The sequence below is a fragment of the Acartia tonsa genome, chromosome 11 (assembly GCF_053477335.1).
Source record: "Acartia tonsa isolate MP-2025a chromosome 11, ASM5347733v1, whole genome shotgun sequence".
Lineage (NCBI taxonomy): Eukaryota > Metazoa > Arthropoda > Copepoda > Calanoida > Acartiidae > Acartia > Acartia tonsa.
In genome coordinates, this window is record NC_137270.1 from 34,291,039 (window position 1) to 34,318,488 (window position 27,450).

The 27,450-nt window shown below is 30.1% G+C and overlaps 2 protein-coding genes across 3 annotated transcripts in view; both read left to right on the forward strand.

The window, feature by feature from the left end:
* The first annotated feature begins 202 nt into the window (after positions 1-202).
* LOC145332879 (uncharacterized) overlaps positions 203-27,450 on the forward strand; it is a 39,051-nt gene continuing 11,803 nt past the window's right edge. The window contains exons 1-8 of the mRNA XM_080177972.1: positions 203-661; positions 3,165-3,339; positions 3,756-3,964; positions 4,473-4,534; positions 24,835-24,931; positions 25,164-25,251; positions 25,712-25,760; positions 26,600-26,681. Of these exons, the coding sequence (XP_080034098.1) occupies positions 3,285-3,339; positions 3,756-3,964; positions 4,473-4,534; positions 24,835-24,931; positions 25,164-25,251; positions 25,712-25,760; positions 26,600-26,681 (642 nt within the window). The 5' untranslated portion in view covers positions 203-661; positions 3,165-3,284. The remainder of the gene's footprint in view (positions 662-3,164; positions 3,340-3,755; positions 3,965-4,472; positions 4,535-24,834; positions 24,932-25,163; positions 25,252-25,711; positions 25,761-26,599; positions 26,682-27,450) is intronic.
* The window catches only part of Ubc7 (ubiquitin conjugating enzyme 7), a 461,088-nt gene continuing 455,344 nt past the window's right edge, over positions 21,707-27,450 (forward strand). Inside the window, exon 1 of one of the 2 annotated variants that reach the window (XM_080177976.1) lies at positions 21,707-21,748. The gene's annotated coding sequence lies outside the window, so the exon portion shown is untranslated. The remainder of the gene's footprint in view (positions 21,749-27,450) is intronic. The other variant, XM_080177975.1, reaches the window with a different exon arrangement.

Sequence of the window (27,450 nt, forward strand, 5' to 3'; positions counted from 1 at the left end):
GAGGGCAGAAAGATATATAAGGTGCAAAAAATATCTGGGGGTAAAGTAAATAAACAAAAAAGGGAAGACTTAAAGGTAAAGAGTGCAATACCATCCACGCCTATTTTTGACCCCCCCCCCCGCCCCTCCCCTCAACAAACAAGCATACACACGCACACACACACCCCCTGCTTCTCTAGTGCTGGGTCTAGTATTACACTCCAGTAATCTGAGACCTGTGTATTTGTTAATGTTGGGAACCCGTAATTTTAATCCTGCCAAAAGCTGACTCTATTCCCCCCCTCCGGCACCCTCTCCTGACAGCTAGGCAGCCAGCCCTCCACAAACTTTGAAAAAAAAGCTGGCTTTTCTCTCTTTTCTCTCCCAACTGCAAACTTCTGATAATCGATACCTTTTACGTGTATAAGTTTTAGGTATCACTGAACTTTATATATCCATGGATATGTGATAGCTTGTACAAACACAGCCTACAGCATTCAATTACATCAAAGTGAAATAAATATTGTAGGCCTCCTCTGATAAATTTAATATCTGGAAATGAATCCTATCCGCTCCATGTAATCATGGCATAATATTATATTTCATTAACTTTATTTAACAAAAACAGTGACCAATATAAATAGATATTAAAAAGTGGATTCTTAAATATATACCAACCAAGGTTTGTGAAGCATATTTATTTTAAAAAGTGATGTTAAAAAAAATTAAAGTAAAGTAAAGGTTTCTAGACGAAAAAATGATATTAGATATGGTATATCAAGTTTTGTTTACATTTATAATTTGATACTTTTTTTTATATAATTCTAGGCAGTGTAACCTATATTCTATTAATACTTTATTATAAACTAGGGGCTACACCTTAGCTTCTAGGAAAATAGTCTAATGCCAGCCTAAGGTTTTTATAAAACTTCTTTAAAGAGAAATTCCAATTCGGACCAATAATTTACGAGATTTAATATTTAAAAAAATTGTATATTCTTGTTAATTCTTTAGTTTTAAAATACAAATATATGATCTTTTTTTCTTATTTTCTGAAAGATTCTATTTTAAAAAAATTTACAAACATATTTTTTTAGATTATTACCAAAATCTTTAATTTTTCAAAATGACCATTTTCTTTTTTGTCCAAAAAATTTTGAATTTTCAGAAGAAAAAAAACAGTGTTAGACGAATTTAAAGATTTATCAGTAGGTTTTTTCTTTTGTTACAATATTTAAATCTTTTTAAAATCTAGGCAATAACTTTAAACTTTAACTTAACATTACAAAGTGTTTAAAGAAATAAAAGTTTATCAGTTAAAAAATTAAATCATCATCATAAATTTTCGACATGGTAGAGCTAATTTTTAATTTAATTCAGCTGTTAAACTTTGAAGATTTTTTGACCATAATGTGTTTAAACCCTTTTTAATGTAAACCTTGTTAAGATAATGTTTATATTAAGTTTGATAGATTTATATATATTTATAAGCATTTTCCTTTCTTAGGCTTCACATGATTTTTTTATGAAATCTAAAATCTCTCCATTTAATTTAATTTTTTTAATACTTTTAAATACAATTCGACTTAAAGTTGGTTAAATTCAGGTAGGGAGTGGACATTGGGCTGTTTATCACTATAGTCCCCAAAGTTTTATAATAAAGTTTTCTTATTGGCTTAACAACATTGGGGATTTTTATTTGATTGGTTGGTTTATTAGGTTGGGTGTCTAAACATTTCAACCACTAATTGTAATCTACAGAAGGGGTAGCTTTGTGTATCATCATTGGGGATGTATATCAATTTTTAATATTTGATGGAAATTATTATAGGCTAGAAGCCCAAAGCACGATCCTGAAAATGCTACATATGTTCATAAGTATCTTAGTTTATAAAGTGATTGTATATTTATTCAGTAAACTAATCCACTTTCAAAAATTTTCATAAAATTTACATTTTCTCAACACAACTTGGTCATTTTCTTGATTGATTTAATTTGGACCACTCTTGTTTAGATTATACCAAATATTAATAAAGAAAAAAATATTCAAATTTTTTAGTTTCACAGATCTTTAATTTAGCTAATTTTTTTTTGTTTAGTTAAAATGCCATAAGTTAATGTGGGATAATATTTTATTAGTGGGGGGGGGGGGGGGGGTTAATTCACCCCTAAGATATTGTGATAAACATATTAAAGAAGCTTCTTAAAGTTTTAATTTAATACAACAAATACTTTTTTCCCCTGAGAAATAAAATAAACTTCTAACATTGATACCAGATTTAATAAGGTGAGCTAAAAAAGGATCTTAAAGAGTTAAAAAGTAAAACTTTCTCCATATGCCATTAATTCCCTGTTAGCTAAACTGATTACGGTAGCTGATTTGATAAATATAACATTTTTATATGTAGAATATTATAATCTTTATATATGGACAATAGAGTGTCTCAAAATTTAAAAACTTTTTAAATCATATTTTGCGCCACTACTACAGATTATTACCATTATTATGCTAAGTAAAAACTTAGGATATACTAAGTAATTCTGAGTTTTACAACATTTTCTATCGTTCAAGATAAATTCTAAAAATTTATTTTTTTTCAAAGCATTAAAAAAGGGTATTATTTTTCGTTCTCATTGTTATCAATTGCTTGGTGTGGAAGCTTTTTAATCTTTATTTTAAGGGATATAACAAATAATTTAAATTTGAATTGATTTTGAAACCCCCTACTGGACACATATTGAGATTAAACAATCAACAAATAATAATTTGAATAATAAATACATTAAATAAAACTTGACATTTTATTACATTCAATTATCTTTACCATAAATCTATTCTTTATCAATTTATATGGGAATATTGTTCTTTTAAAATAATTAAGAAATTAAATTGTTAAAAGTTTTTAAATTAAATTACTGAATAAGGAAAATGCAGATTTTGTTTTTGTCCCTCTTTTAGTAAAAAACACATGACTCAAAAGAAAAAATATTGGGGCTTAGGTTGACTTGAGTGAATGTTTGCCTTCTTCTAGTATTTTTACGTCAGCCGCCTGTAAATCCCAAAGAAATCAGTCTTTTACGGTTTTAAATTTAAGGCTTAGTCGCTGTTGATGCGCGGCTGCCAAGCCATATTTTTTAAAATACATATTCAATTCATAAAAATTAATATGCTTCACTATTAATAGAAAATGAAATAAAACAATCCAAGAATGAGATTACATACTTTGCAAAGTTAAGTGAAAAAAAATATTATACACTAGTGTACAGTTTAGTGCATAAATAGTGTAGAGTGTGCTTGTGTAAAAATGTCAGCTGATATTGTGCCAGGATTAACCAGTCAGGATCCGGCTTTTTCGTCAGGTAATCAGCATTTTTAACAGGCATGACAACATCCATATGCACAACTAAACATATCAGACTGTGGGACAATTAAACATTGCATATTGACAATTATCTGAACATTCAAGAAGTGTAAATATGTACTCAACAGGATCCTTTATATAGCTCAAACATTGTACTTTATCGTTCTATGAATCCCGTTTCTAAATGGATAGAAGAGTCTCGCGTTTGAAAAAAAAAGTATTTATAACATGGGAAAAAACTAAGAATCACTAAACCTTATTTATATTGTATCGCATCGAATTAAAGACAGATTTCCGCTGATATCTAGAAGAAAAATTATATAATTAAAACCAGTTTTGTTAGCCCCGAGGTGCCGAAGACCATTAAATTATATAAAATTAGGAAAAAATTATTATCAATGCATATTTTTTCAGCCTTTACCGGCGTGGGACAATGTCTGACCAACTTTGGCAGCAGCTATCCCAGCCTGTCCGCCAGCAGCGACCTGGCAGCTTCTTTGGGCGGTGGCGGTATTGGCGTGCCATCCAGCGGAAATCTAACGCCAGTGTCCGCTCCCTCACCTTCACTAACCAGCCATACATCGTTGCCCGCCCCTTCCTTGACCACATTTGGATTTACACAGGTATTGTTGGATTTCCTGGGAAAAGGGATTGATATTCTGACAAACAATTCTAAAGGAAAATTTCCCCACAACCCCCTTCCCCTTTTCCTCCCCTTCATACCCAACCCTCTTCAGTTAAATGAAAAAACAAGATATACCTCCACCTAACTTCCAACGGTTTCATGATTTTTGTAGAATTGATTGTTAGAATAGCTAGGCCTGGATTTCTTAAACTTAAAAGCAAGAAATATAAGGCCGAAACAAGTTCAAATAGCATTAGTAAAGTTTCATCGCATCGTGCTTTACTCAGACCTATTTCTTGAACACAAAAAATCACTTCTAGTCTATGATTAGGGCCCTAATCTAGTAGGGTTCATTCCAACGGGATACTTTCCCTGTGGGGCTATTCTTAATTTTACTTAATCTAATTTAACTTAAAATATGCATAAAAATACGCTTTTTTGTAAATTAAAGGTTTGTTGTCCAGATGCAATGTAAAGGAAACCGCCATATGAATTGTATTGCTCAGGAACAAGTAGCGTGTGTATGTGAAGTGTTAGAACAGTCAGGCAGTGTTGACCGTCTAGCCAGGTAAGATTTTGTTTGTATTCTGGTGGCAACAGGAATACATCTATTAATACAGAAGAATAACCAGACAACTACCTGAATCCCTCAGTTGGGGACCTTTTTCGTCTGCTTGCAAATTGCTTTCTGCTATTTTGTAGCGATTTGGCTGTGTTAATATTCTCGACGCTATTACTTGATTTTCAAGGGTCCTCAGGAAGGGGACATACAGAAATTTAACCCCTTCCCCCTTAATAGTTTTACTCTAATGCCACAGGTTGTCAGCAACGTTTTTTTTTATTAGAATCTATTACTCTTTTTGGTATAATTAATTTTGTCTTATTTAGTCATATTTTTTTTTGGAAATAAGCATAAAATCAACAAATTAGATAAAGGCTGGTGTATTCAAAAATTTGAATTTATTACTTCTCGTATTCATTCGAATCCGGTGGATAGGAACCGGTTCTCATCTATACAAAAAAAAACAATATTTAGCATCGTACTATATCAAGCTTTCTACGAATATAAAAATGTACAATCATAAGATTAAAACCAGTTTTTTAGCCCGTGCCTTCGGCACCTCGGGGCTAAAAAAACCTGGTTTTAATCTTATCATTGTACATACTATATCCGCGGAAAGCGGTTTATAATACGTTGAAAGAAATAACTATTCCATCATTAAGAGTGTTGTGCTAAATAACTTAGGGAAAAGTCGTCCTTGTTATTTTAAAGATAATTAGGTTTTAGTATTAATCTTTTTTTACAAAAAAAATAATGAATTTAACTAATCTACTCGATTACTGAGTGAAACCATATATGAATAAAATTAATCTAAAATTTGTTTAATTACTACGTGAGAATATTCATTTGAAGGCAATTTCTTTTTAAAATGGAAAATTTAAGTTTTCAAACTTTATTAATGACCCCTTGTCTAGTAAAGTACACCCTGAATTATGATATACAAAACTGCCCCTTCCAAAGATTAAGATTATCGGTGCAAAAGTTTATAGTTTTTATTAACCAATCAAGTTATAATGAAAGTATTCTAAGTGTTTAAACCAACGAATGAGAGAACGATTATCAGAATTAACCAGTTTACAATCCAATGTCCCTCCCCTCTCTCCCTGACATATACAATAAAAATTGTCTTGGAAAATGAATCAATCAATCAAAAGTCCACCTAATGAAAGGGTAATTTTGCAAACTTTCAGACCAATTTTAATATCATGGAGACAAAATGTTTTATTTTATCTCTTTTAAACGCTGCACTGGCAAAAGAAAATACCAACATACTTTAAATGGTCCTACCATCAACTTTTGAACACCAATGCGTGTTGTTTTTGACTGGCTGAAAGGATAAAGGGGTCTAAAGCTATAAATTAAAAATGAAAGGATATTTATAATAAGATTAAGTAGGACGATAATGTTTAATTAATTAATTTATGTAAATCTAATATTAATTATGATAATTATATCATTATCATATACAAAATTATTTTCAACTCTTTTTGGCTTCTTAAAACCATGGGAAAATTTATTTAAATATTAAACAATTTTGAAATTTTTATACATAGTCTTAAAATTTACAGGCAATGTTGATATTCAGGGATCTACAGGGATAAGACAATCGAAAATTCAGTCATAGTACACATACAATCACAAAATTAAATTTCTCCTTCTATAAATTAAAATTACTGGTAAAAATGTTTTTACATTGCCAGAATAAAAGCCCCTAAAGATTTTAAGCCAACGAATAAATAAAACAACAAATATAAATTTTAATTTTTATCATTTTGATTGTTAAGAGAATAATTCATTTATATATGTGCAAAATGCTTTATAAATGTTGTCATCCTTGTTTATTATTACATATTAGATTATTAAGAAATCAACTAATTAATTCCAATAAATAATAATAATTCATATGGAAAGAAATGATATGGTGTCTCCTCAATTCAGCATGGTTTTTCATATTCTCACAAAGATACCCAAAATAAAGTGGTTGTCTAATGCAGGAAGGGAGGGGACATTCGGATGAGTATTACATTAGTCCCCAAATTTTATTATAACATTTCATTATTCTCAGGATTGACGACTTTGGAGACTTTTATATAATTTTGATTAGGTAGTTCATTAAGTTGAGTTTAACCACTAATTTTGATCAACAGAAGGGTTGATTTTATGTATCATTATGGGATGTATTATCAATTTATCGGCCCTTGTCCTATCCCATTAGATCCCTAAGAAATAAGCTAATTGTAATCTACAAAAGGGGTAATTTTGAGCATCATAATGGGAGATGTACATAAATTTAAGGCCATTGTCTTATCCCTTTAAATCCCTGAATAATATGCAGCACACTATATATTTGATGATGTGACACATGACGGATGTGAATACACACCTTGTATATAATATTGATGATATTACATATATGGATATAGAATAAGTGGAAATTATGACAGGGAAATTTTTGTTGCCAATTTAGGTTGCTAATATAGTCCTCAGATATTGGTCAGGGGGGGGGGGAGGGGTCATAAACGGCGGAGGTATCGTTATATTAACCATCTGGAAGAAACTTTTTATCAGGGTATGCGAGAATCTGAGACAAATATCCACGTTATTAATTATCCATTATTACATATTATAACTAATTCTTATCCCTCTCGATATGGTTTCAAATATCATAACAATGAAATTATTGATAGGGATTTGGAAAATATCATCTAAAACAAATGAATAACATGAGCGCAATTCATTTACAATAGCCTATAATATAAAGTAGTAAGTTTTTTTTTGTCTTTGGCTAAAGATCTAGGAAAATACTGGTCTGATTTAAATGTACTTTATAGGAAAGCTCTATAAATGTGTTGGGATAGCTTTATGCTATTTTCCATACCTCCTCCACCCTCCTTTGACAAGGGTTGGAGCAACTAGTTATATAAAAAGACATATAAATTCTTTTCTTTGATTTTCTGATATATATTTAGACATTTTGACCTATTTCAAGCATTAATATTAGAAACCTATATCTACTGTATAAAGATTAAAGATATACTAATAAGGACATTATAAACATTAGTCTTATATTCACATAATAACAGAACATAAAATTGTAAGGTCGTGGAAGATTTTCAATTGGTTTTTAAGGCTACTGTAACGCCTTAATTTTCTGATTTTTATTTTGAAGAATACAATTCCTTAATATGATTTATGTGTGGTTATTTGATCTTACATATGTATTATGATTCTTGACTAATTATTATGGATTATAAGATTATAATAATGTTATATATACATTTGATAATGTTATTATATAACAATAAGAATCACCTGTTTGTGTTATTGTATTAGTTAGCGGATTAGCAAATTATTATCTACAACAGGAATGGATGTAGAAAATATGTGGATATTATGACGGGGGAAAATTGCAGTCAAATAAGTTTGCTAACATGGATATCATTTATTGGTTCATTAATCCTTTAGGAGTGCAGGGGATGGGATATAGGTTATTTAGCCAGCTACAAGTTTCTCTATAGTAGAGTACATGATAATTTGGTGTAAGATGCAAGTAATAATAAATTCATTGCAACATGCGTGTTAATTAATATAAAGAAGAAGGCAGGATTTTTTTTCAAAGAAAACGCTGTTTAAGAAACTGATTAATATCCGCTGTTCTTAGAACCACTTTTGAGCCATACTGAAAAATCATGTATTGTATCGTACCATTGTAAACAAATCAAAAAACATTGAATTCATTTTAGTTTTATTGGCCCGGGGCTAAGTCAAAAAAACTGTAATTAATCTTGAATTTTTTATTTTATTATCTGCGAAAACTATCCATAATACGATGCAGCATGTTAAACTATTCTATTAAATACTATTGATTTTAAGAAGTTTTATTAATAGAACATTCATAATTCAGTACGATATTTTTAGCTATGATTTTTTAAAAAGTTATTTTTGTCAATTTTATTATTGTAGTTGCAAATATTAGACGTGTATGTTTAGATTGTTATTAAAAGTGTTTTTAATCGAATATTTATTATTTGACCCAAACCAAAACAAAAAATATTACCTTATCAAATTTTGTGAGAGATTAATTTGTCTTCAATTTACCAAAAATTTATTTTGACTAAAATTAAAATTATAAAAATCACTAATTTTAAAATTTTGTCGGAAATGAGGAGTTTTCATTAACAATCAAGATTTAGATAATTTTTTTTTCAGCATCTCAAGTTTCACTACTTCATTTAGTTTTACGTTCTTTTAATTAATTTTTAGTAGCGGAGCTACTCTTTAAGTGAACGTATCTGCCAATCCTTGATATTTAAATTATCTGTCTATATCTTGCTACTTTGATCAGGTAACTAAAGAAATAGGACAATTGCCAATAAGTTGATGTAAATCACCAATGATGATACACAAATCATCCCTTTTGTAGATGACAAATAGTGGTTAAAACATTTAGACGCTCAACTTAATGAACCAACTAATAATAAGAAAACATTATTATAAAACTTTAAGGATTAGTGTAACAAATAAACCAATGTCCCTCCCTCCCTATATTTTTTTAGTTTCTCTCACTCTCTTTTCTTTTTATATATTATTCTCTAATTTTCTATCTATCTATCACTCTTTATTTCTTTGTACAAATATACATAACTATTTTGTCCAATTAAAAGTGTAGGAAAAAGTAAAAATGATAAGAATATGAATTTTTATTAGTTTCTGGCATTTCAATGTAATCTAAATAGGCATTAACATTATTTCATATTTTGTAGAAAATTGTCTATAATATGATACGATACATGATTTTTTTGTATTGTTCAAACCCGGTTTTGTTTCAGTGGAAAAGAATCAGATTCGGAGTAATTAGGAAAAAAAGTTTATCCTACCTAAGCGGTATTTGTAAGAGAGTTTCGCCATTTAAATATTGTTTTATACAAATTCCTTTATCTCTGATTATTACATATATTGGATCAAATATTGGCCTAATTCCCAAATGCCTAACCTAACCTATCCCCCTTCCTTTATCCCCTTAATTTTTAAAGTGTTTATCAAAATATACAAAAAATATACCAGAAATAGCAATGAAAAATGAAAGTTTCAGAAATTTAATTAAGATTTTTTTAAAACTCAAACTTTCTTGTATTATAAGTAATTAATTATTCGGATCATGGAAGGAAAACGAATTAGCGGGTTTCGTCGTATATTCACAGTAACTTTTCTCCTATGTCTAGCCCCAGCGGGGGTCTCTAACCCTGCGGAAAATCATTAATATTTATCTAACCTAAAATAACCTGTCAAAAGCTACTGTAAAGATACGACGAAACCCGCTACTTCGTTTTCTTTCCATGATCCAATTATTCATTTAATTAAATTTGAACTGTTAGAGTTGGTTTGTTATTTTAAAGCATTGCATCAATGCATTATTCCCTTGGTTTCTGATATGAATATGCTTTTAGAATCTAAGGTTTTTGGTTTGTTTGGACACCCAGCACATAACAAGCTAGTCCTATATGCTTGATATAGAGCAAATATTTTGTGCTATTGAAAATGTAACTTAATATTGTTTCGGGGAGCAATCAACCTATGTATGTATGTTAGTATGTATGCCAGGGAGGCAGGGACATTGAACTCTAAATTTTGTATACTGGTACCCAAAGTTTTCTTATTCGTTGGGGATTATTAAGTTGCTTATATGATTCAAACTACGGGTGTAACAAATAAATGTATTCTTTAGGAGGGTTAACTTTATTTATTATCGATGGAGATGTACTTCAATTTATCGTGCATTGTCTTATCCCTTCAAAACCTGATGATTGCTTGCAATGTATATATAGATTTAATTTTAGTAGCGCAGCTACAATATAACAAATATTTGTCCGTGCTTCAGTCATACATACTAACAATTAAAAATGTATCATTGTATATTTTAACATTTTTATGAACATAAAAATAAGAAAAAGAAACTTAATACAAAATTTTATAAAAAGGATAGTGTTTATATTTATGAAAAGTAGACTTAGTAGTTCTTTTTGGTTAACCCTAAGAGCAGACTCTTAGGCTTTACTTTAGTTTATCTAAAACATTTATTAACAACATTAAAATTATTTACTTCAAACCACAGTAAATAATTGACCACAACTATAAGTATTCTATCTTAGATAGCAGCCTAGAAAATCACTGATTTATGGACATACAGACAAAGTGAGTTATACAGTAGCTTTGCATTTTTTAATTTCATTTAATCTCTCAGTTTAAGATTGACAAAAATCTACGAAAATTTAGAGCAAGAGCGTCCTTTTAAGAATTTGTTTATATTTGTTATGTTGTAGAAGCCACTAACAAAGTCTAGACATAACTCAATACAAAAACTAATCAAATTTTAAACAGTTAAAAATACGTAAAAAGAAATTAAAAAAGGGGAGAAAATGCCTAAATAATAAACATCTGCTTCACTTTTTGGGACATTTTTTCATTAAGTTTTGTTTGAAATATAAATATAAACAAAATGTGAAAAGGTCAATTGACTTTATGGCATAAAAAAATATTCAAATGATATCATAGACATTATTTTTCTAGTATAGCTTCGAAACCGATTCAAATCTGCTGGATTAGAACCGATTCTCAGTAATATAATCATGTATAACATCAAGTCACAGATAATTTTCCACGAATATTAAAATAATACCTAATTAAATATTAGCAGTTTTGCTATCACAGACCGTCTGCCCCTTGGGGCTAAAAAACTGATTTTATCTTATAATTTTTTTTGTTTAAAAACCGTGGAAATCTGTCTTTAATACGATGCGATAAATAACTATTATTGGCTATATGCTATTGAATAAAAGTAGTTATGGCTGACATATCGTAGACATATTTAGACACAATAACAAAACGAAATTTTTTGGAAACTTGGGATTAAAAACGTAACTATTTTTAATCAACGCCTCGACCGAGAGTATTTCAATTAAATTTGACATTTACATTTTACACTGAAATCTTTGATTTTTGACATACTCACTTCAAACTTTATATGAAAGGAAAGGGCAGATTTCTATTAAAAACAAATAATGATCCATTTTTAAAAAGGATTCAAGTGTATTTTAATCTTGTTCAAGTAAGAATAAACTTATGACCTTATGAACTGACAAATAATTCTGTAATGTTTCTTGCATTGTTTATATGGAAAATAAAGTTTTATCCCGATAAAGGATATATTATTACTTGGATCTTACACCAGATTTTCATGTACTCTGATAAAGTGAAACGTGCAGCAGGTTAAAATAACATTACAACTCATCCACTCCTTTTACCCCATCCCATACGCTCCTACTAAATTAAACTTTGCTTTCAATTCTTGCTCCTAGAAAGACAAATCAAACCCTTTACAATCATAAAATTTGATTTTTTATTGATTATTTATCTCTTTCTCAGAAAATAGGACATTCATTAAATTAAAAGCCTCGTAAGTTCGAACGTTAACACGCATCAGAACAAAATTCCAAGCATAGTTAGGTATCAAGATCAGGGATCTAAAGGGATAAGACAATGGCCGATAAATTGATGTACATCCAAAATGATGATACACAATATTACCCCTTGTGTAGATTACAATTAGTGGTTGAAACATTTGTTCAATCAACTTAATTAATCAACCAATCCAAATTCAATAAAAGTCCCCAAAGTTTAAAAAGCCAACCAAAAAGAAATTGTTATTAAAAATATTTGGGGACTAGCGCAATAAACAGCCCAATGTCCCCTCCCTCCCTGTATGAGGATCAAGGGATAGGACAATAGCATAGTTTGGAATCAGTTTAAGTTAATAACAAGGACTTCTAATAAAAAGAAAAAAAAGCAGGTTAAAAGTTTCAATACTGTTGATTGATTTGATAACTTATTAAATAAAAAATAATATCTAAGCACTAATATCTTTAAAACCCGTCAATAAGTCAGAAATATTTGGTCTATAACGCGACACATGGTTTTTCAGCATGGTTCAGAACCGGTTTTAATGCAGCGGTAATTAAGCGGTTTCAAAGTGTAGAAAATGACACATTACAAACTGTCCCAATTTTGTATAACTTTTGCGGAACATGTTCTAGTTACGTCATATTTTTCTTTCCCGAAAAAGGGAAAGAGGAAAGAAAAAAAGGGAAGGGGGGAAGAAAAAAGAGATGGGAGTAAAGGGGGTTTTCCCCATCTCTTTTGAAGAGATTTTCTTCCCCCCTTCTCTTTTTCGGGAAAGAAAAATATGACGTAACTAGAACATGTTCCGCAAAAGTTATACAAAATTGGGACAGTTTGTAATGTGTCGTAGAAAATTCCTTGTTTGTGACTTTAGTTTTAGTGGATTTGAATTAGTTAAACAAAAAAAAGTAAAAAAAGTTTTTGTGTGAAAAAAGTTACTACCACACAGACTGACATGATAAACTTAATTTGAATGTCCACGTATAACGGCAATAATACCATTCCTGAAAAACAGCAAAACTTAAGAATCCAAGCTTTAGAATTTAATTTTCTTTTAAGGATTTTTTGTTACACATTGCTACACTTTTTTATTGGTTAGATGCCTCTTATAAAAATATGTAAAAAAAAAAGATTTTACTAATCCAAAACTTTTTTATTTATAAACTTTAATTTAATGAAAGAACACTAAAAATCATTCACTTAGAATTAATATTTTATACAACATAACGTTATGAAATGTTTTAAAATCATACATTCCTAGATTTCAAAGATTTTAATGGTTTATGATGGTTTTATGCTTTTAACTACAGTGGACAGGCCTGACATATTATCATCCTGCCATTATTTTGATAAAATTATCAACCCTCTATTGTTTCTTATAACATTATTGATTATATTGTTGATGATATATTATAACTACATTTATATATTTTTACAAAGATGTAGAATGTACAACATAAAAGTACCAAGCATTGTTCATCTATATTCTTTGGGGGGATGAACTGAAAATAGTTGCCGAATGTGTACGCAGTTTCCTGAGTGTTTCCTCATCCTAACTCAATATTTACTACTAGCTAAAAAAGCTTCAAACTTCAAAAAAAAATCAAAATTTAAAAAATTCAAATTTATAATGTATAAATCGTTTATACATTCAAATTTTGATTTTTTCAAAGGAAGTTTGAAGATTTGTAGCTAGTAGTAAATATTGAGCTAGGATGAGGAAACACCAAGGAAACTGCGTACACATTCGGCAACTATTTTCAGTTCATCTTTGGGGGTGTAGAAATAGGAGTAAAATATTAGTATTTCTACACTGATGGACATTACCGATGGACACTACAGATAAACATCGGTGTGCCTTCAATGCTGCAAGTTCTTAGAACAGCACATTATTACAACAGCACGAAAAGCTTCATTCTCATCATGCAACACTCCCTAACAACGAAGCTTTTTATAGTGCCTCTAAAAATGACGTCATACTGGCTTACCATTGTTCAATTAAAATTATACTTGCCTGCCATAGGAGGCACTATAAAGAGCTTCCCTAACAAATCTAATTGTTATTTTGTCTTATTGCGATCGAATATGAAACACCTAGATAACCATTGTGTCCTTACGCTTCCGTAAATGATCACATTTACAGTAATGAGGATTATTTGAAGTGAAAATGCGCGGAAACGTATGAACACCGATAAGAATCTATTGTGGCCTTTTATTGTATGGGAGCTATGCACCAACCTATACATACACCACCAGCTCTGCTTTTATTCTACTCTTATCTGATTGGTTAGGTCAAACTTTTTACATATTTTTTTTCTTCTAAATCCATACTTTAAGTATCTAAGGTTTTATGTTTTCCCATTGTGATCTCGTTCAAGTTCTTCTCTTCAGGGAAGCTTTAAATAGGTCCCATAATGGTTATAGACTATTTATTCTTAAATCTAGGTCTTTGGATAGTTGCAGGCTGTTTTTGAGCCCCCTTCCTTCACCTTTAAATACAAAGTGCCTAAATGCTAGGGGCACAGCCTCTAGTTTTAAACAAATTATTGCCAGCTACAAAAGACTGAATTATTAAATAATGTATAAATAGTCTAAATGCAATAAAACTGAGATTGGAATGCCGTTAACGAGATCTTGTCAGTCAAGCATTCACTCATACATCTTTTTTTACTAGAAATAATGATTTTAAAAACTGGTCCAGTCCATGTATTTTATATCTATGGTATGTTGTATGTAAAACCATTACACAGCCTCAAGAATTTAATTCTGAGCACAAATTTGGTTTCACACATACTTAAGAATAGTTCAAGATAAAAAAGTTTATTATCTTGTTGAGCTTTGGAGCGAAGCTGTTCTACATTTAGGCTAAGTATGTACGTCCATTTTATCTGTTCTATGTAAAATCATTACACATGCTAAAATTTTTAATTCTGAGCCCAAATTTGGTTTCACACATACTTAAAAATAGTTCAAGATACAAAAGTTTAAAATCTTGTTGAGCTTTGGAGCGAAGCTGTCCTACATTTAGGCAGAAACTGTACGTCCAAAGTCTATATTGTCTTACCATTCTTTTATTGACATTATGTCTGCAGCCTTTTGTTGATATATTGATAGCACAAAAGTTTAATACGGATTGTCATAATAATCTATTTTAAGTCGATATATAATTACTTGAATTTTGCATCAGTTTTTTTATATACTCTAATATAGTAATACTCGCAACTGGCTAAAATAACCTCAATCCACCCCCTTTACCCTTCCCCTCCGCTCCTACGGGATAAACGAACTGACCAATAAATGAGGTCCATGATAACAACTTATATTGGCGACATATTTTTCCATGAAAATATATCCACGTATATTCTATATCCATTTTTTATTATAAACCTTATGCAGAAATATCCTTGTAAAAATTTAAATGGGTTAAAGATCTAAATATTATTATAATTCCTACTTATATGGAGTTGTGATAAGACTTCTGATTGAATTTTTAAAAAGAAAATTGATTCAGACACGCACTTTAATCATTGATGGAGAAAAATATTCTTAAAAAAGAATTGAAGAACATATCAAATAAATATTTAAACAAAGATTAATAAGTGATACTTTCTTAATTCTAAAAATTTTAAACTTTAATTATGATTTTTTTCGCTTTCTTTCGTGTAATATTTTATTGGATCATGTTACTATTAGGCTAAGCTCTTTCTATAAAAATATAACTAACATTGTCTGCCTATCCCCCTTTTTTTTATCTCCCCTTTACATTTTACCATTAGGTTAAGCATAGTTAAATCATATACAGCATTGTATTACAGAAATTATCTACGAATATTAAAATCATATCTTAAAATTGAAAACTATTTTTTATTTTAATATCCGCGGAGAGCTGTCTCTAATACGATTCATATAATATCTAATAATTACTAAATACAAATAATAAATGAAACTAAGTTTTTTATTTATATTTAAATATGAGAATAAAGTATACAAAAATATAATATTGTTGTCAAACGTTTGGTTTTATATCTGCCTCTATATACATATATGTATTCTAAGTAATTTGATAGCCTACACATCAAGGCATTAAGCTTGGGCGTTCTTGCATTTCAGCAAACAATTGATGTTCTAATATAACAGCAAATATACTTTTAATTGCTTAAAAGTTCTGAATATCCTACGGACCTTTTTACTTAAATTAAAGTTTTGCTCAAGAAAAACTTTTTGGACAAGTTTCAAACCGATAGGACAATTCTTAGGTTAGCTTTTGAAAATATCTAAAAATATAATTTTGACCTAATTTAGAAATCACTTAATGCAATACAAAATTCCCCAATTCTTCTATAAAAGGGGGCAAGAGAAGATGGGGGATTGTTTCAACCCACCAATTGGGGAGATTAATACACAAGATAGGGCTTTTAATGGGGGGATAAAATGTGAAAGATTGGGAGGGGGATTAAAAAGGAAACAGGGGTCCTAACACATTTGGAATATAATCTTCTTATTTCACCTCAAATAACTTTAAGAGCATAGAAGGACTGTTCGGATTCAAAATTTAAAAAAAGAAAATAATAATTTTTGATAAAAGTCTCTGAGATGGAACCAATTTTTTTTAACAAACTGTGTCATAAACAGGACATTAAAAAACTATAACTATTTTTGGCTATGTCAGACGCATGAGAAAAAAAGTTAGGACAGTGTGCATGTCTTGGAATAACTCATTACCATTCACTGATGGATAGGACTTTCAGACTAAAGCCGTGTAATCAAATGGTTTGTTATCTGAAATATTGGGCCTTTCAGCAGTTTTACATTTTCTAGGAGTTGAGAATGATTTATTCAACGGAAAACTTTTCATTGGTCCAGTAATGTCTCAAAAAAGAAACCGTAAAATAATAGTTTTTCTTCAGATGTGTTTGTACTTTTTCTTGGACCTTTTTCCATTTACTTATAATATAATTAATTTTAGAACATACAGTCCTATTAAAATGGCAGTGACATTGACATCTTTATATTCTGACTAGTCACACACATAAAACCAGGAATCTAAAGGGATTAGACAATGGCCGATAAATTGATGTTCATCGCTAATGATGAAACACAATATTACCCCTTCTGTAGATTACAATTTCTGGTTAAAACATTTGGGCATTCGACTAAGTAAACCAACCAATTAAAATTCAATAAAAGTGCCAAAAGTTGAAATGCCAACGACTAAGAAAACGTTATTATAAAACTTTAGGGACTTTTGTCTCCTCTCTCCCTGAGTTCCACGTAAAAAACAAAGAAGACAGATACCATCTAGACCGAAAATATACGCAAGTTTTAAAAAGTACAATACGCAAATAACCTCTAAAATACTAATTCATAAAGTTAAATTGACTTTTTAAAAAAATATTTTTTCTTTTGAACATTTTACCAAATAAACTTTTTTTTTCAAATTTTGAATGGTACAAAATAGGACTTTGTATCAACCCCTCACCAAAACTACAAAATCTTTTAAAACAACATCCGCATTTTCTCAGGTTCTTGATGCTTTAAAAACAATAGCTATCTATAAAATTATTGTATCTTTGAATATCTAAAACGGCAATATTAATTGGAATGTTGAACAGAATTAGGTTTTGTCATTTAACTTCAAAGGATGTCGTCGACTATAAAGCATTAAATAAAAGTTATCATGGCTTATATGTTTTTTAGTACAATATATGAACACCATTATAGGATTACAATATTTAGGCAGACAAATCTAAAACACACATTTTAGGATTAATTTTTTATTTGGTCTTTTTTTTAAGCAGGTTAGTTTTTTTTAACAAAAATATACAGTTTTTTTACTGGACTTTAGCTCCTCTAAATATTTTATTTAATAATGTGATTTTTGAGCATATTTATAATTTTTATGTAGTTATTTAATTTTTTTAAACAGTTTTTTTATGAATTAATTTGATAGATTTTATTCAAAGTAATATTTAATTGAAAATTCAATGAATTGTTGAATTTCTTTGCCTATTGTTTTACTTGTAATAAAAAGAAATAGTTTTTGTTGGCGTATATTTTATCAAGATAAGATCAGGATGCTAAAAAACATTGCGAACGCGAAATTTTTACACAAAAAAAGATACAGAAAATATCACAAAAAAACTGTAAATACGAACATATTTGTTTTAAAAGTTTTATTGAAAATAAAAATGTTTGAAAATTAGTGGACAAGTACAATATTGTTCATATGTTGTAGAGCAAGAATTAGACCACATTTATTTATAGTATATAAAGATTTTAGTAATCTTAACACATAAGATAAAAACAGCCACCTGTCATTTTATATACAACCTTAAACCAATACTTTCTCTACTTTGTATTAGTGAATCTTCACAAAACATTTCAGATGACTTTCTCAATCAGCAGCATAGAAATTCTCAATTTAAAAAGTCCCCAAAGTTTTATTATAGCGTTTTCCTATTTGTTGGCTTTACAACCATAGACGTCCAAGGGGGGGGGGGTAATGGGGCGATTACCCCCCCCCCCCCATTTAAAATTTACCCCTACCCTGGGGGTGCCATAGACACCCCCAACCATTTAGGAGGGGGTATTTACCCCCCCCAAAATAAAAAGCTTGGACGCCCCTGTTTACAACTTTGGGGACTTTTATTTTTTGGTCCTTTCAATTAAGTGTCCAAGCATTTCAACCACTAATTGTAATCTACAGAAGGGCTAACTTTGTGAATCATCATTGGGGATGTACATCAATTTATCAGCATTTGTCTTATCCCTTTAGATCCCTGGCTATTAAAAAAGACATATATGAAAAATTATGTAATGACATAAAAACCATTAGAAACAATGTTGATAAAAAATTATATTCTATTCTCCCTTGATTAAAATTAATTGGTTGTTGATTACAATAAATTGATAATTTTTATAGTAACACTATTGTTCTTTCTTTTTAAAGAAGTTTTAAAGAAAAATATGGAGTTTTATCCTATGGGCAATAAAAATGTTTATTAATTTGGATCTCCCCTCCCCCTCTTAATGATTTTTTAGACTTTTTGAGACTTACTTTTTTCTTACATAACCTAAACTAAGAAAGATAGATGTGAAAAATGTTATTATTGAAATAGCTTTGTATAGCATTTGTGCTTTAATTATTTTTTATATTATAATAATGTTTAGTTTTCGTATTATGGTAGATGTAAATAAAAGCAACCCTTCTTGAAAAGCAAGGAACTCTTTATTTCTTTTTTTTTTATTGATGTGAAGATATTTTCATTACATTCTTATAAAACAGCTATATATCAAAACTTAAATTTTTTTTATTTGGATATGATATATAGTTTTTTTTATGCTAAAAATAGTAACAAATTTGCCCAAATGTCTTGACTTTTATCAAATCATTAATACTATCTACCACTTCATTTTGCTTTTTAATAGTTGTTTATCGCATCGTATTATAAACAGCTTTCCGTGGATGTTGAAATGGAAAATAATAAGATTATAACAAAACTGAAAATTGTCTCAAATACGATGGTATACATGATTTTTCTTCATTGCTGGGAACCGGTTCCAACCCTGCGGATATTACTCGGTTTTAAAGCCTTCCTGGAAATATTTATTTGCTGTTATAAAGTACTTGGTGAATTGGAGGGACACTATTCTTGATTAGTGGCTTCTATATGCCCCAGCAGGGTACATATTCATCACACTATAGGAAGGAAACACAAAAAAGTCAGGGAACATTTTTAACAATGGAAAAACTTTAGAATTTTTAGGAGATTAAAGACTGGACAAAACCAAGACATCATGGGTCTTAAGGGATAAGACAATGACTGATAAATTGATGTTATCTCCAATAATTATACACAATATTACCACTTATGTAGATTGCAATTAGTGGTTGAAACTTTTGAACAAATAACTTATTGAATCAATCAATCAAGATTCATCAAAAGTCCCTAAGGTTGTTAAACCTAAGAATAAGAAAACGTTATTTTAAAACTTTGGGGATTAGTGTAATAAAAAGCCCATTGTCTCCTCCCTCACTGCCAAAACATACTAAAGATCTTTAAACCTTGAACCAACATGACCGAAGCTATAAATGAAAAGTAATGCCTTGGCTCAAAGACAGGCGCAACTCATATAATTCACAGTAATTATTAAATTCTAATTTTTTTTTTTATATTTCACTGTGAATTTGATGGTTTGAATATAAAAGGGAAATAGCTAATTCTATTATAATAAACTTATGAGAAAAAGGGGAAGGACGGAGGGGGGGGAGGCTGCTTATAAATCAAATCTCTGAGTAATTTTCATTTGATGATTTTGATATCTTTATATAATTAATTCTTGATATCGTTAAATAATTAATTATCATTATCTAGATGTAATTAATTTCAGTGAATGTCTTTAAATAATCAAAATGTCAATTTTTATCGGTTTTCCCTAATTTATTTTAATAAAAATAAACCAATTTTTAACATAAATTTGACAAAAATCTTCTAAAAATTTAAGTTAGGGGTAAGATCGAATTTACCATCCTTTGTCCCTTCCCTAGTTCATCAACTTTATGTTAAAAAGTTGAGTTTTGTTTAAAATTGAAGGTCAAAGCTATGCAAATAGTTAAAATAAATAAATTTGAATAATAAGACTACAATAACACCACAATAATAAGACAACAAATACATATTTACATGAAAGTTAAATACAAACACAAAGTGATTGTGGTGTTCAGTCAACCTCACCAAAATATACTTAAAATAATGTACAACCTTTTCTACCGATAACCATAAGCTATGAAGGTTGAGTTGTTTATCCTATTATTGGTCACTCTATTTATAATACAAAGTAGCTTGATGTCTGTCCGTCTGTTTGTCCGTCTGTCCGTCCGTCCGTCCGTCTGAAGCTTAAGATCTTGGTAACCACTGAACCGATCGGATTCTACTCTTCAGGGAATATACCTACTGGTCCTGTGGTGGTTTTAGGCTATTTTCTTGGGGGGTGGGACACCCCCAACCCACCCCCCCCCACCAAAAAAAAATCCCTCCCCCATTTCTTTTTGTTTGTAGGAGATATCCTTGGACCTTTTTTTGTAGAAGATTTCCTTGGTCCTTCTTAACTTTTTTTTTATCATCTCTTGGGGCAAAGCCCCTAGAGGCTAGGGCGAAGCCGCTAGTATTATGTAACGTAGTAAGTTTTTTTGTCTGTAGCTTAAGATTTGATTTTAATTGAGTTCTCCATTCAATGGAAGCTTCACTTGCCTCCTGTTATGGTTTTAGGCTATTTATTTTTAGATCTAAGTCTTGCTATTTTCTACTTTCCTATATTTCTTTAAAAACTAAGCTTCTAGATTCTAGGGGAACAGCCGCTATATCTTATAATTGGGGAGTCAAATTGATTTTAAATTTCTCGTTGTCTATCTGTATTCACTAAAATTCAAGCGTTATTGTGTACACACCCACTAGTGGTGATTATTGTTTGAAAATGATTGTACAACTTTTTCCCATAGCTCACTTAGAACTACTTTATCAGGAATTCAGGAATTGGAAATTAAGATTATCCAAATTTATGGTTTCTGATCCTCAGTTAGAATTAGATGCAATGCAAGTAACAAAATGTCTTTCTGTCTGTGTGTACATAAGAATCTAGCTGAACCAATATAATTATCCTTTACATTATAGCTTCTCATAGGTACTGTGAAGGTTTATAACTATTTTGGGATAGAGTTATTATCTAAAACGACCAAGCTAATATTGCTTGATTCACTTCTACAAGAGACAAAATGAATTGAAAATGATTGCTAAAATCGAAATATATCTTCATGTCTTAGAATAGTGTAATTTTTTTAAAAATAGGTTGAAAAACATACTAACTTTAAAATATAGAGTTATTATTAATAATATTTCGCCTTATTGTTTTTAAAACGACATTCTTAGTTTGACTTTAAGATATTTAATACATATCGCTATAACGTTATCCCAATGTCGTTGGGTCTACAGCCAAGTTTCATATTTTTTAGCTAATATTGACTGCAAATTTCATAGCTATTTGATTTGTGTACAATATCTATTTGTACCTAAATCCGTGGGTATTACTGAAAGGGCAATAATGAAGAAAGAATAGAAAATGTTAGGAAGTAACTGCTCATATATATAGAGGGTGTGCATATAATTTCTCTATTATTAGTGGCTGGAGTTTAAGCTATCTTTATTCGGGATAGGAAAATGGTGCGAAATTCTGCCTTTGATATCCTATTATATAAAGTACTAAGCTTTTTTTTGTCTGTAGCAAAGGATCTCGCAAACAACTAAACAGATTTGGTTCTCCTTTACAGTAAAGCTTCTTAAAGGTCCAGGGAAGTTTTTTTTTTATCTATTTTAGGGGAGGGTATCTCCACCCTTCCAAGAGTTATAGCACAAAGAATAAAATTTTAAAAACTGAAATTGAAAATTGAGGTAGAGAATTCTAGTGGTCGTAGCCGCAAGTTGTTGGAATTTGATTATTAAACCATTGATTGAAAACACAATATTTCTATTTAAATCTGAAATGCATTAAAAATTTGCTTCTTTGAATTTACGTCTATTCAATAGTGCTAACAAGGGGAGTGATATTACTTTTTAAGGGGGGGGGGGATTTCTGAATAGGGGGATTTCCGGAATATATACATACACATATGATTAAGTGACTATAGGCTATGGGACAGTTACATATATCTTAAAAACATTAAAAAAAATTAAATTGGATATTTTGTTTTCTAATCTAAAGAAAAAATAATTTTTAATTTTGGTCAAAAAAGTGATTCTTAATCATTAATTCTTACTTACTGATAACAATTATATTATAAATTAAACAATAAATCAATAAAATTTATAAATGACTAATTGAAAAATTGTAGGTTTATCACTTGGTTATCATGTTCAAATTTTTTTTGCGAATCTTTATCCCAAATCTCTAAAATTAAGGGGGGGGGGGGGAATTATGATACACATACTAACAATCACTGTTTCCTGTTTTTCAAATGGATGCTAAATTTTATAGACACACTAGAAATGAGCTACACCCCCCCCCCTTCCACAATTATACAGAAAAGAGCTTCCTAAAGTTATTCATAACATTATTAACCACCCCTTCCGCTATTGCCCATTTTCTAAATTAATTCCCCCAGACGTTAATTTCCCCATCCACGCCCCCCATTTATGTTTTTTAATCCTTCCCCCCGATATAGATTTTTTGATAATTTTATACATTCCCCCCCCCCCCTTAAAACGCAAAACCGCAATTTTTAGAAGTGCATCTCTACTTTATAACTGGGTATGTAAGTCTGTCCATACGTCTAATCTTTCACATTGATAGCTTGTTATTTCTGCGCAACTTATGGACATAACTATTAGTATTCATGTTTGAGTGCTTCTCCGGCAGAAATGGATGTGAAATATTCGTGGATATTATGACAGGGGAAAAATTGTCGCCAATATAGTTTGCTAATTCCCCTGTCAGTTATTGGTCAATTCGTTCATCTAGTAGGATGGGGTGGGGTAAAGGGAAGAGTCGTTATTTTAGCCCGCTGCATTTTTTTACTTTATTAGAGAACATGAAAATCTGGTGCAATATCCATGTAATGATATATCCATTACCGCAGATGATTTTATGAATTGAATTGAAATGTGTTAATGAATTCCATAAATGTCTCTGGTCTGTCTATCACAGCTATGCCCTATGTCCCTAAAGTATCTATAATAACAGAACACTTAAAGACTTGCTTATATTAAAATTCTACTGTATTTCTTGCGTATGAAACTTTTTTTAGGAATATAAATTATATCTCTATTTATCTCAATGTGTCGTTTTGGTATGTTCATACATATGTCAAAAATTGGGGTATGGGGGGGGATGGATTTTGTAAAGGGGGGTTAATTTACATATAGTGGGTAATTAAGAACACTTTTGGTTTGAAAGCGCTATTTTTATCACGTCTGTTGCAGTCAGTCACTAAACTCTAGTTTTAAATCTTACAGATTACAATATGTGGTTGAAACGTTTGGAACCAACCGATCAAAATTTAATAAAAGTTTCCAAGGTTTTTAAGCCAACAAATGAGTAAATGTTATTATAAGACTTTGGGTACTAGTATAATAAACTGCCCAATGCCCATATTCCCTGACTTGAATATATGTTTAGATTTCAGTATAACAGTTACCTATTCTTTATTAAAATTATTGTTTTATTATTGATTCTGCGCTATTTATGGTCAAAGTTGTCCTTGATAAGTTTGATGTCTTATTTCCCTTAAATTGAATATTTCAGATTATATTAACGTATGTCAAAATTCTTTTCATATAAAATTACCTTTAATAACTTAGTTATCGAATAAGATAGGTAATTAATACTAAATATATTAAGTCAAATTATAGAATAAACTAGCGGCTTCGCCCCTAGACTCTAGGGCTTTTCCCCAAGAGGTAATTAAAAAAAATTAAGTACCTGTGGTGCTGCAACCACCTCATTTTAAATTAACTTCCTTAAGAAATTGAGGGGTTTTTTTTTGGGGGGGGGATGTCCTAACCCCCAAGAAAATATCTTAAAATCACCAAAGGACCAATAGATATATTCCCTGAAGAGTAGAATCCAATCGATTATGTGGTTACCGAGCGGCATATTGTTTTTACATTTTCCTCAAAATTTTCTGCCTGTGTCTGTGTGTCTATTCAAATAAAAAATGGCTTATCTAAGCCGTTTTTCATCAGATTTAAAAATTTTCTCTTATTGAATTTGATATGTTTCATTTTGGGGTTACCTATTTATCTAAATAATCGGTTACAAAAATGCATTAGTTTTCTTTACTAATCTTGTTGTATTTTCAGGTTTCTTTGGTCTTTGCCCCCTTGTGAGAGACTGCATAGAAACGAGAGTGTTTTAAAGGCAAAGGCGCTCGTTTATTTTCATAGAGGAAATTTTAAGGTAGTACTTTAATTTTTTTTCCATAAAAATAATCAAATACCTACCTAATTTTTTTTTGAAAAATAGGTTTGGCTTATATTTTTAACTTGTAGATTTTGGTTTCTAGCAGTAAATATCAAACTTTTAAAATTGAACATAAATTAATTTGTAGGTAAAGGTTGATTTGAAAGCAATTTACATAAATATTAGATTTTTAGAATGTATTTTTATAATATATTTTCTGTTTGTTTAGGATTTATATAAAATCTTGGAAGGATTTCAGTTTTCTCCCCATAACCACCCCAAACTACAAATGCTTTGGATGAAATCTCATTACATAGGTACCTTTTTATTATTCAGAAAAGTATGAAAATAGTCATTCATCGCATCGTATTATAGACAGCTTTCCGCGGATATTAAAGTGAAAGATTATAAGATTAAAACCATTTTTGTTAGCACGGGCCTTAGGTCGGTCGGGGCTGGTATCAATTTTATTAATTTTATTTGAATATCCATGGAAAATTGTTTGTAAAACGATGATTTACATGATTTTTCAGTATGGCTGATAATCAGTTTTAATCCAGCGGATATTATTCGGTTTCGAAGACATACTAAAAATGTTCTTTACAATGCTTTAAAAAATCAAAATTAAGTATCTTAATATAAAGATCTTAATGAATGCTATTTAAATTTGAACTTATAAAATACAATTTTGTAATTTTCATTATTAAGAAAATTTTTCAAATATTTTATTTAAAATCTTTAACTTACTTTTTTTAAAAAATTTTTATTTTTGTTTAGAAGCTGAAAAACTAAGAGGAAGGCCTTTAGGAGCAGTAGGAAAATATAGGTAAAAAATTTGGTTTATTTAAAGTAAAAATATGTTAAAAATCAACACAAACAACTCTTTTTACTTAACACAAAAATCCTCGAAATTGAAACGCACATTGCCGCTGAATTTTGCCGCCCCGCTATTGGACGAAAAAATCCGGGAATGCTATTGGTCGACATGAGGCTCCGTGCTACTTTCTTTATTATAGCTTAGTACACTGAGAGGGGAAATATTATTAGAGGCGGCTAAAAAGGGAAGGGTAAATTGTGGGGGATAGGGGGCAATTATAGAAAATTTATATGTACATATTATGAAGCCACATTTATTATGAAAAGCAATCAGTTTTTGAGTTTATGGGGCGTGTAAAAGTGAAGGGCCATAGTTTTTTTAATGGTTTTTTGAGGGGGACCATTTTAAAATTATCCTGGGTTCGTTCTGAGGCAATTAAAATAGCAATGAAGGCGAATTTTCCCCACCCCCTTTATTAAAATACTTGGTTCATTACGGAAAATTGCAAATATTTTTGCGCAGAGATATTTTATCTGAAAAAAATACATTTTGTCTCATACTTTTTCACTAATAAAAATAAATGTTTTTTTTTTATCAAAATATTATCATTATCAATGAAACGAAAAAGTCATAGATTTTTAAAACTGACAGAAAAGTTGAAGACAAAATATCTCTCTGACAAATGAGCCCCAACTCTATAACACCAGATTTTCTTGCTGTAAATTATGCACCTACCATAAGTATTTTAAATTTCCTCATTCGTTGGCTTGCAAACTTTGGGTACCTTTTTAAAATTTTGATGTGTTTAATTTTCAGAAAGTCGTCAATAATGTTTTGTTTATTGTTAGAATACGACGAAAGTTTCCGCTGCCCCGGACTATTTGGGATGGGGAGGAGACATCCTACTGCTTCAAGGAGAAGTCAAGACAGGTAGAGTTATTTCTCGCATCTCGTATTATATACAGCTTTCCGCGGATATAAAAATGTACAAATATAAGATTTAAATTTTGTTAGCCCCGAGATTCCGAAGGTACGGACTAACAAAACTAGTTTTTATCTTATATATAATTGTACATTTTTATATTCCTAGAAAACTGGATATAATACAATGCTATACCTGATTCTTTAGCATGGCTGAGAACTGGTTCTAATCTATCGGATATTAATCGGTTTCGAAGCCTTTTAAATCACATTGGTGCTTGCCCTCAAAGTGCTTATCGAACACTACACCCACCCTATCTTGTATATTAATTTACCTGCCATTGTCTTATCCCTTTATATTCCTGATTAGAAATGATCTAAAATTAGCTAAGCCTTGTTACTTATACCATACATTACTTCACAAAAAAACTATAATCTTTAAATATGGATGTTTCTGTCATATAACCAATACAATTTAAATCAGACTTTCATAGTTCTCCATTTCGCTAGCTTAAAAACTTTGAGTGGAATAGTTAGTTTAAACTAGCAGTGTCCAAACGTTTTATCAAATAATCTTATTCTCAAGGAGGAGTAATTTTGTTTATTATCATTTGAATTGTACATGAATTTATCGTGTATTTTCTTATCTCTTAATATCTATGGTTTTCAATAGATTAAACTACCTTAATTGATAGTTTTATTGACTAAAAGGAAAGATTTTTTTCTAAAAACTAGGTGGTTTTTAGAAAACGCCTAAATACCTCCTAAAAGTGCCTGT